At 39.9% G+C, this 9703-nt stretch overlaps 1 protein-coding gene across 1 annotated transcript; it reads right to left on the bottom strand.

Annotated features, from left to right (window-relative positions):
* Positions 1 to 4719: 4719 nt before the first annotated feature.
* On the bottom strand, positions 4720 to 5655 carry LOC141112984 (olfactory receptor 5V1-like). The gene has a single exon (XM_073606077.1). The coding sequence runs from the start codon at positions 5653 to 5655 to the stop codon at positions 4720 to 4722; it is 936 nt and encodes a 311-aa protein (XP_073462178.1).
* Between the last annotated feature and the right edge of the window lie 4048 nt (positions 5656 to 9703).

Raw genomic sequence — 9703 nt, 5'->3', positions numbered from 1 at the left:
CTGCCCCTCCTCTTTGGTTACAATCGGCCAATAACATTCATCATCATCATTCTTTTTATTTTACTTCCCCCACCCAATTCCAGCAGCAATCTTTCCTCTCTATGTCGAATCTTTTCTCTCTATGTTGAATCTTTTCTCTCTATGTAGAATAATTTTGGACTAATAGAGCTAAGGTTAGGCACATTCGACCACAGGTTCGATAGACACAGATTGTTATTGTCAGCGTCATATCGAATCTCCTATCTATATCGAACTGTTGTCGCAACGAAAACGAAAATAAAGCATTTGTTTATGTCGGATCTTTCGGTTTTTGTATTCTGCACTTTCGTTATCGTTTGTTAAAACGATAACGAAAATACCTGAAATGCGGACGAAAATGCATTCAGACGAAAACGAATGCACATGTCTAGTAAACAAGGCAGATCGCCATTCTGTCAGAGGGGAAGATGGAGATCTTGTGTTTCTGCAGGAACACGGATCTCTGTTTTCCCCCAGTCAAAGCACCCCCCCACAGTTAGCAAGCACTCCCAGGGAACACATTTAACCCTTTGATCGCCCCTGATTTTAACCCCTTCCCAGCCAGTGTCATTATTACAGTGACAGTGCATTTTTTTTTTTGCACTGATCACTGTATTGGTGTCACTGGTCCCCAAAAAGTGTCACTTAGGGTCAGATTTGTCTGCTGCAATATCGCATTCCCACTAAAAATTGCTGATCGCCGCCATTAATATTTAAAAAAAAAATAAATTCCATTAATTTATCCCATTTATATATATTTATATATATTTAGATGGTATAACTTTTGCGCAAACCAATCAAAATACGCTTATTGGGATTTTTTTACCAAAAATATGTAGCTGAATATATATTGGCCTAAATTGATGAAGCAATTCGATTTTTTTACATTTTATTTTTTTGGATATGTTTTATAATAGAAAGTAAAATATATTGTTTTTTTTTTTTTTTCAAAATTGTCGCTCTTTTTTTGTTTACAGTGCAAAAAATAAAAACCTCAGAGGTGATGGGTACAGCGTCACACGAATTAAAGTAACTCAGTTAAAGTAACGCAGTGTCGTATCGAAAACAATGGCCTGGTCATGAAGAGGGGTAAACCTTTCCGGAGCTGAAGAGGTTAAACATTTAGCTTTCTTTTATTTTCCAACAATGCACCAGTGTGCTTGAAACAAAATGCATCTCCAAGAAAAGATGGTCAGGAACAAGTGAATAATGTGCTTTAAGTAAACCAAAACTAAATAATAGAAAATAAAAAATATACTGCCAAAATGTATTGAAATACCAAAATACTGCCTCCCCCCCAAAAAAGTGCAATTTTTTTTCTGCAGGAGAAGTCTTGCAGCAAAAAAAGTGCAGCAAAGAATTTAATTGCCTAATAAGCTTGATATCAAAATTAAAGTTTCCCAATTGGCCCTAATCTTTCCCTGATGCAGTTTGTCAGCCTTCCAAATAGCAGCTTCCAATACACTGAAACGTTGGCTGTTCTTGTCAGCTGACACAAGTTCAAAAGCCCTTGCAGTGCATTATTGTTACAACAAATTCAGGCAAATTAATTCCCACATTAGTTTACCAGGACTGTGAAACTCAAAAATGCCGAATTTGCCTTGAACCCATCATAGACCCAAACCCGAAGTTCATCCCTATTCTTTAAACAGAATATATTTTATTTGGTTTGGATTGTATTTGTGCTCAAAATGTCTAATGTACAGGAGTTGTGTAGTAGTACTAATGTAAATAAAGTTTATATACGGGACCCACAACATACAACTATATATAAAACTGTGTATAACACACCACTGCTGTCGCATTAGTAGCCCAATTCAAATCTATCAAATAAATTCACATTATACTTGCATAGTATAAGTATCAATTCAAATGCAGAGCTGAGAAAAAAAAACAAATATAATAACTGTGCCCAAAGTGCAATAAAAATACAAATAGCACAGCCATCCAGTGTTCAATCCATGCAGATGTTGAATCAAAACATTCAGTCCCACTGTAAAGCTGACTTCATAGTTAGCTGGAATGAAAAGGACATGATTGTACCAAATTTGGTCCATGCTTAAGTCTATGGGTATTTTTTTTTTTTACGAATAACCTAAATAAAATACCTACTAAATAGTACAAAATGAACATGGACAGAAAAGTAAAGCCTTTCTGGCAGGCATTGCAGTTACGCTAATTTTTTGGGATCTTTAGGACCACCGACGAACTATCGACGTCAGCAAACAACATTTGAATCGTACTGTGATGAAAACAAACCTCTTTTTCGTACTATTTCCAAAGGGTATGCCTTGTTAATTGCTCCCTCAGATCACCTTTTGATGCCGGGTCTTAGTAAATGGGAAAGAGATCTCAATAAGATCTTTACACCAGGTCAGTGTCAGAATATTATCCATCTTTTGTTGAACTCATCTATTTGTACGCAAATTCAGGAATCTAATTATAAATTACTAACGTGTTGGTACTATACCCAATCAATTCTTTGCAAATTTTCTCCAGAGGCCTCGGACCACTGTTGGCAATGTAGAGAGGAACAGGGGACTTTACTTCATATCTCCTGGTCTTGTCCAAAGATTAGAGAGTACTGGTTGGAGATACAGAGGATTTCTCAAAAACTTAAAGATCTCCCAATACCAGAGGATCCTGCTTTTTTTCTTGCTCCACTGTTCACAAATTCCACTTCAGATATATAAAAAAATCTGTACTTTATCACTTCGTTAATGCCGCCAAAGCCTGTATTACCCAGCGTAGACGGAGACAGAAAACAGGGTGAGGAACCAGAAGGGATGTCAGCCAGGCAAGTCTTTAACAGGTACACAGCAGAGAATCTTCAGATATGTTGACCAAGGCGAAAGCATGGGAGATATGAACCAGGCAGTTCACATAGCCAGAAGGGGCTGGCTGACAAGCAGGAAATGATCACCAAGTGAGTCACTGAGGAACGATGAGTGGTGACAATTAACCGACAGCTGAGCACTGAAAAGGGAGGGCTGAGCCCAGCCCTGACACTTTAAACAGTTGAATCAGGCCAACACACTAAAATTCTCTTATCATAGAGCTGGTTTGAAAACAGGGCTCTGAGAGATTCTATGATTTCAAAGGAAGAGAGAAGGCAGCAATGTCAAGTTATTACCTAATATGAATATGGTTGAACTGAGTACAATAGTTAGGAAGAAACATGTTTTAGGAGTGTTTTTCTTTAGGTAAAATGTCCTTGACTTTTCTGTGACTTAAATATTTACTTGTATTTATATTTGATTTTTATTTTGCTTCTTTCTCATTTAGACTTGTGCGGGCAGTTGCCACATTCCCTCATTAATAGCTATTCTAAGTTTTTATAGTGTTACTTCTTCTACTACTTTTCTTTTACAATTTCTGTTTTTCAGAGAGACATTAAAGCATAGTTCCACCCAAAAGTGGAAGCTCTGCTTATCTGCCTTTTCCAATGGTGCCACATTCAGCACCTTTTGGGGGGGAGTGGGTATCTGTTTTTGACAGGTACCTGTCACCCACTTCTGGGGGACTGTGCCGCGGTGACCTTGCCCCCCTCCTTCCTCCTCCACCAGGCCAGTTAGAAAGCGCAGCACGCTTTGTGCATGCGCAGTAGGGTTTCCCTTACCACGAATGGTGGTGGCAGCACCCGAGAGCCGATTGGAAAATCGGCTGGGGTGCCAACATCGTAGGATCGATGGAGAGGTAAGTGTCCTAATATTAAAAGTCAGCAGCTACAGTATTTGTAGCTGCTGACTTTTAACTTTAAATTTTTTGGTGGGGGGGAGGGGTGGGGGCCGAACTCTTTTTTTAATGTAACAGAATGAATGAAACGATTAACAGTGTAATGTTATAATTCCGGTCTGATCATTGAGGAACTCTCTAAAAATATGATTTTTTTTTTGTAGGAATATTGTAATTTATTGCCCCCAGGCTATGCTCTTGTACGTCTGCTGATACACCGCAGTGATGTGCGTTATATCTACAGACATATCATTTATGCTAATAACTATTCATGATCTCTTGAATCTGTGATTGATACTGAAATATACTCTTTTTCTATAAAATATATTTAGTGCTGCTCTATTCTGCCCTATCGGGTCCTGAAGAAGCTGAGGATTGGCGAAACATTAACCTGGCAGATCTGGCTACCGGAAGCATACAGTTATTGTAATTTGCCATTCAATTGTACTTATATATGTGAAAGGACTTCCGGTACCCCAAAAATAGAGCGTATGTGACACTATTATGTGGATACGGTGTGAGGCATTTTTTGCCTTGGTTCTTTTAATTGTATTTTAATGGTCTAAAATAAATTTACCATGTTTTATGTTTATGTGTGGTCTCCTATTCTGAGCCTATAAAGTCTGTTGGTTTGGATTGTATCTGACTTTTGTCAGGCCGTTCTGTTATGTAGTGTAATTTATTGCACTAATACACTACAGCAAGTGAAAAGACTACAAGCATATTGAAATTGAAAAATCTGGGCTGCCATCTTTCTGAACCTGTATATGAGAATAAAGAATCAGTGTGCATAATTTTATGCTTGAGGTGCTTTTGATGAACCCCACTGACTCATTGCAACTTTCCAAATTAAGATATATATGTGTGAAGGCTCCCAGCCCTCACACACAGCAATGCTATGGCTGAAACCTAAACCAGACACTTTTTTACATAAAGATTTTTTAAAGTAAAAGTGTCCTAAGAAAATCATAGTCTTTGAATGAACTGCCTATCAAAAGCTTTTTTAACATCTTGATTTTTCATTGTGTATATAATAGGGTTTAACATTGGTGAAACGACACTATAAAGAACTGAGATTAATCTGTCTTTGGTCATAGAGTATGTAGAAATTGGTCTCACATAACTAAAGATAACACTACCAAAGAATATCATCACCACTGTTAAGTGAGAACCACATGTAGAAAATGCCTTTTGTCTTCCCTCAGTGGACTTCATCTTGATTATAGTTACAATAATATATATGTAAGACACAAGGATGCAAAAGAATGGTGTCCAGCCTATAAATACCCCAATAGACAAAAGGAGCTTTTCGTTAACTGAAGTATTATCACATGAAATGGAAAGAATTGGAGGTATATCACAATAAAAATAATTGATTTTGCTGGAAGCACAAAAATGTAGATGAAATGTGAAGACAGTATGAACTACTGAATTCAACAATCCACTCACCCAAGACACAGCAGCAAGAGCAATGCAGTGTTTGTGGGTCATACAAGATGAGTATCTCAAAGGGATACATATAGCTAGAAAACGGTCATAGGACATTATTGCAAGAAGAACACACTCAGTGCCTACTAGGGCAATAAATGTGTACATTTGAACTACACACCCTAGAAAGGAAATTGATCTTTTCTCTGCTAAAAGTAATTGCAACATTTTTGGCATTGTGGTAGAAGTATAGCAGATGTCCAGGAAGGATAAATTCCTCAAGAAAAAGTACATTGGCATATGAAGGTTTGTATCCAACTTTGACACCAAAATGATTGCAACATTTCCAAACAGAGTCAGTACGTAGATTAAAAGTATTGTGCAAAACAGAACACCTTTTAAATTAGGTTGGTCTGTTAATGGAAGAATGAAAAAATCTTTGAACAATGTCTGATTTGTGTTCATTATGCTCATCCTGCATTCACTTTAGATCTTAAAATATATTAGAACAATCAATGCATATTTCTAGTACATAGCTAGATGATAGTTAACTTTTCTTTTAAAATATTTATTTCTCCTATTCAGCATGATGATTCAGTGCTGGTCTTCAGTACATCTGATGTATTAAATGGAAATAGTGCCAGGGATACCGACTTCAGGCATCCAGCAGCAGGATGGCCAGATCTGTAACCAGATTGAGACCAGACTATATGACGTAAGCAAGATTTATTTACAGTAAAACAAAAACCAAAATACACAGCAAACCTGAAAATACAAGTTAACCATAACCAACTGACAAAAAATCCTAATAATCAATCTAACTAAGTAACAGAAAGCCTAACTAGCAACTAACTACCGGTATATACAATAAATACAAAATGGGGAACACAAATACAAAATGGGAAAAACAGGGCAATACTGGAAGTGCAGGGAAGGAGGGAACCAGGACTAGAATCGGGAACAAGGGAAGTAGGTACAAGGCTGCAGGGTAGAAGACAGGAGGAAGATACAGGTGCAAGGCAGAAGCAGGATCAGGCAGGGATAAGGCTCAGGATTTAACAGCAAGCATCCATCCTGCTGGCAGGCAAAACAATGAAGCACCGGGGAATAGTACATGAGGAGCTAAATACCCTCCCAGCAGCCATTATCAGGTGGAGACTGATTACTGGGATCTGCTGGCTGCTGGGAGACATCCGCTGGTGGAAACCAGAAATACCACCCTCCGCCCAGGGAACCACAGTGCCATCAGCAGTTGATCCAGGTCCTGACAAATAGGGTTGCTATGGGTTTAGTACTTTGCACCTTGTATGTCATCATCAGCCTTGTATTGATTTAAATAGTCATCTTCATAATGTGTTTGTCCATTTTTTAATATATGGATTTTTATCTACTTTATTCTATTGGCTGCATTTTTTTCTTGTATCTATTTAACTATAAATATGATACTTGTAACAGATTATTATATTTATATTTTGTTGGACACTGTGGGCTTTCATATCACAGCTTGGATCACTCACTAATCATAAAAAGTGAGCAGCACATAATTTCAGTATTTCAAAATAAATGTTACCACCAAGCATACTGAATTGGGTACCTTGCAGAAAAAAAATGAAATACTCTGACCATAAAAACTGTTTTTTTGAAAATCTTGGTTCATACCTACCCAAGGTAATAATGACATTTAGAAAAAAATATAGTTCAATGATATACAGTATGTCTTCCTTATGTATTTTTATATGCTGCTTAGGCCTATATAGAATTTCATGAAACAGCTTTTCTATGTCAACAGATTAAGAAAGCACCAGAGAACCAAAATTATTTAGCTAATTAGTAAATTAATTAGGTGTGGCTTGTGAGATATTAACAGTGCTTCTGGGTTTTTCATGTGAAAATACTCCTGGGTTTCTGTAATTGACTAATAAAGTCTGCTTGTTTACAAAACATTTGCTTAGAATTGTATGGAAAAAAAAAAATATTGGAAATGTTTAAAAATACATTAAGAATGGTAGTTCTGTTACTGTAGAAAATTTAGTTTGGACACTCATCTAGTGCCCTTGACAGTTCCGTAAACATTTCAGTTTAATGTTGCCCGTTTCTCCCATTGACTACAGCATTTCACTCTTGTTGTATTTTTGTTTTGTAAGAAGGGATGAGCCTGATGTTCGAGTCGAACGTAAGTTTGACTCAAACATCGCGTGTTCGCCCGTTCGGCGAATGTGGAACATTATGGGGCGTTCGCGGCAAATTTGAGGGCCGCAGAATGCCCCATAATACATTGCAAGATCGCAGTGTATTGGTGTCTTATGATTGGCCAAAGAATGCACCTGACCTGCATGCTTGGGCCAATCACAGCGCACTCTGCTGAGAGACCCATAATTGGACAAAGGCAGGGTTAAGTGGGCTAAGTCCACACCCCACACTATATAAGGGTGCTTACTATGCAGCCCTATATAGTGTAATTATGAATGAAGAGAGATTAGGCAGGTTAGTTAGTGGCACGCAGACAGTGTATTTGATATATGTATACAGCCTAGTAAAGCCCTCAAAAACCCACTCGCCTGATCGCATTTTGCAAGTGGATTTTGAGGGCTGGCAAGCTATTGGCTGCCTGAGAGCAGGGGGGGCAAGCATTGCCAGCAGCCTGGGTTGAATGGGAGTCCTTTTCCCAGCGATCGTGGAAGGGAATAGAAAGTAGAGCCGCCGGATGTTCAGAATGCAGGGAACACAGCGCTAACAGCTTTCATTTCACATTGCTGTGTTCCCCGCAGCTCGCTGTCACATACAGCCTCTCCTCCTGGTCCCAGGACTTTGATAGACAGATCACCTGTCCAATCCCAGGATGGGCTAACTGTCAATCAAAGATCCCCGGCCAGGGGGTGTGGCTGTATGTGACATTGAGTGGCGGGAACATACAGCAATTTAAATGAAAGCGGTTATCGCTGTGTTCCCTGGGCTCTGATCATCTGGGTGGCTCTTCTGTTCCTCTCCTCCCGTGGTAGGCTGCATAGTGGGCAGAGGCTGCATGGTGGACACAGGCGGCATGGTGGGCAGAGGCTGCATGGTAGACACAGGCTGCATGTTTGGCAGAGGCTGCATGGTGGACACAGGCTGAGAGGAGACACGCCATTTTTCTCAATGATTTTTTATGTATATTGCCGGGATCCAGCAATACATTACAGCCGCAAGCAATTTCAAATGACAGTTTTTCCTTTAGAAATTTAATTTTGCTGCGGTACTGTTATAAACATGGGAGAGATAAACCACTTTACAGGCAGACTAAGGGGATCACCCAGGCATGCTATTTAAAGGAATATTACATTTTCATTGTTTCATTTTAAGCATTATTAAAATCACTGCTCCTGAAAAAACGGTATTTTTAAAACCTTTTTTTTGCATTGATACATGTCCCCTGGGGCAGTACCCACGTCCCTATACATTTTTTTGGGCAATAACATACATATAAGCCTTTAAAATTAGCACTTTTGATTTTTCATGTTCGTGTCCTATAGACTTTAACGGTGTTTGCGTGTTCACATTTTTTGCCTGTTTGCATGCTCTGGTGCGAACCGTACTGGGGGGTCTTTGGCTCATCCCTACTGGTAAGCAGAGCAATAAAGAAGTGATTTATTGACAAGTTCAGGCAGCCATCATCTTCATGCAGCTAAGACAGTACTAGAGGACAAGAACCTCCTTACTAAGAATCGAGGTGGTACTTTGATAGACTACTGTATATTAACATAAGTTTGACTCGAACATTGGGTGTTCGACGAATTCAGAACTATATGGGGCGTTCATGGGAAATTTGAGAGCCCACAGAAAGCGAGACTGTCAATGCACTGCGAGATCGCAGTGCATTGATGGCTGTTGATTGGCTAAAGCATGCACCTGACCTGCATGCTTTGGCCAATCACAGGGCGCTCTGCTGTGAGAGCCATGATTGACCAAAGACAGGGAAAAAATGTCATTTAAAACTGCTTGCGGCTGTTATGTATTGCCAGATCCTGGCAATATAGAAAAAAATCATTGAAAAAAACAGCATGGGTTCCCCCCAGTCTAATACCAGGCACTTTGGGTCTGGTATGGATATTAAGGGGAACCCTGTGCCAAAATTTAAAAAAAAATGACATGGGGGTCCCCCCAAAATCCATAACAAACCCTTATTCGAGCATACAACCTGGCAGGCCACAGAAAAAGGGGGGGGGGACGAAAGAGTGCCCCCCCTCCTGAACCGTACCAGGCCACATCCCCTCAACATGGGAAGGGTGCTTTGGGGGTCCCCCAAAGCACCTTGTCCCCATGTTGATGGGGCCTCATCTCCACAACCCTTGCCCGGTGGAAAACCCTTGCCGCAGGAAAAGGGGGGAACGAGAGAGCGCCCACCTTGCCAATCCGCATCAGGCCACATGCCCTCAAAACACCCCTAAAAGTCCCCCCCAAATCACCTTGTGCCCATGTTGATGGGGACAAGGGCCTCTTCCCCACAACCCTTGCCCGGTGGTTGTGGGGGTCTGTGGGCGGGGGG

The sequence above is a fragment of the Aquarana catesbeiana genome, linkage group LG01, assembly GCF_042186555.1.
Source record: "Aquarana catesbeiana isolate 2022-GZ linkage group LG01, ASM4218655v1, whole genome shotgun sequence".
In the NCBI taxonomy this organism is placed as follows: domain Eukaryota; kingdom Metazoa; phylum Chordata; class Amphibia; order Anura; family Ranidae; genus Aquarana; species Aquarana catesbeiana.
The sequence above is the reverse complement of the archived record's forward strand: the minus strand, read 5'-3'. Positions and strand labels throughout refer to the sequence as shown.

Excerpts from the sequence above, each read along its gene's own strand:
- LOC141112984 (XM_073606077.1), bottom strand. The coding sequence starts at position 5,655 with ATGAGCATAATGAACACAAATCAGACATTGTTCAAAGATTTTTTCATT.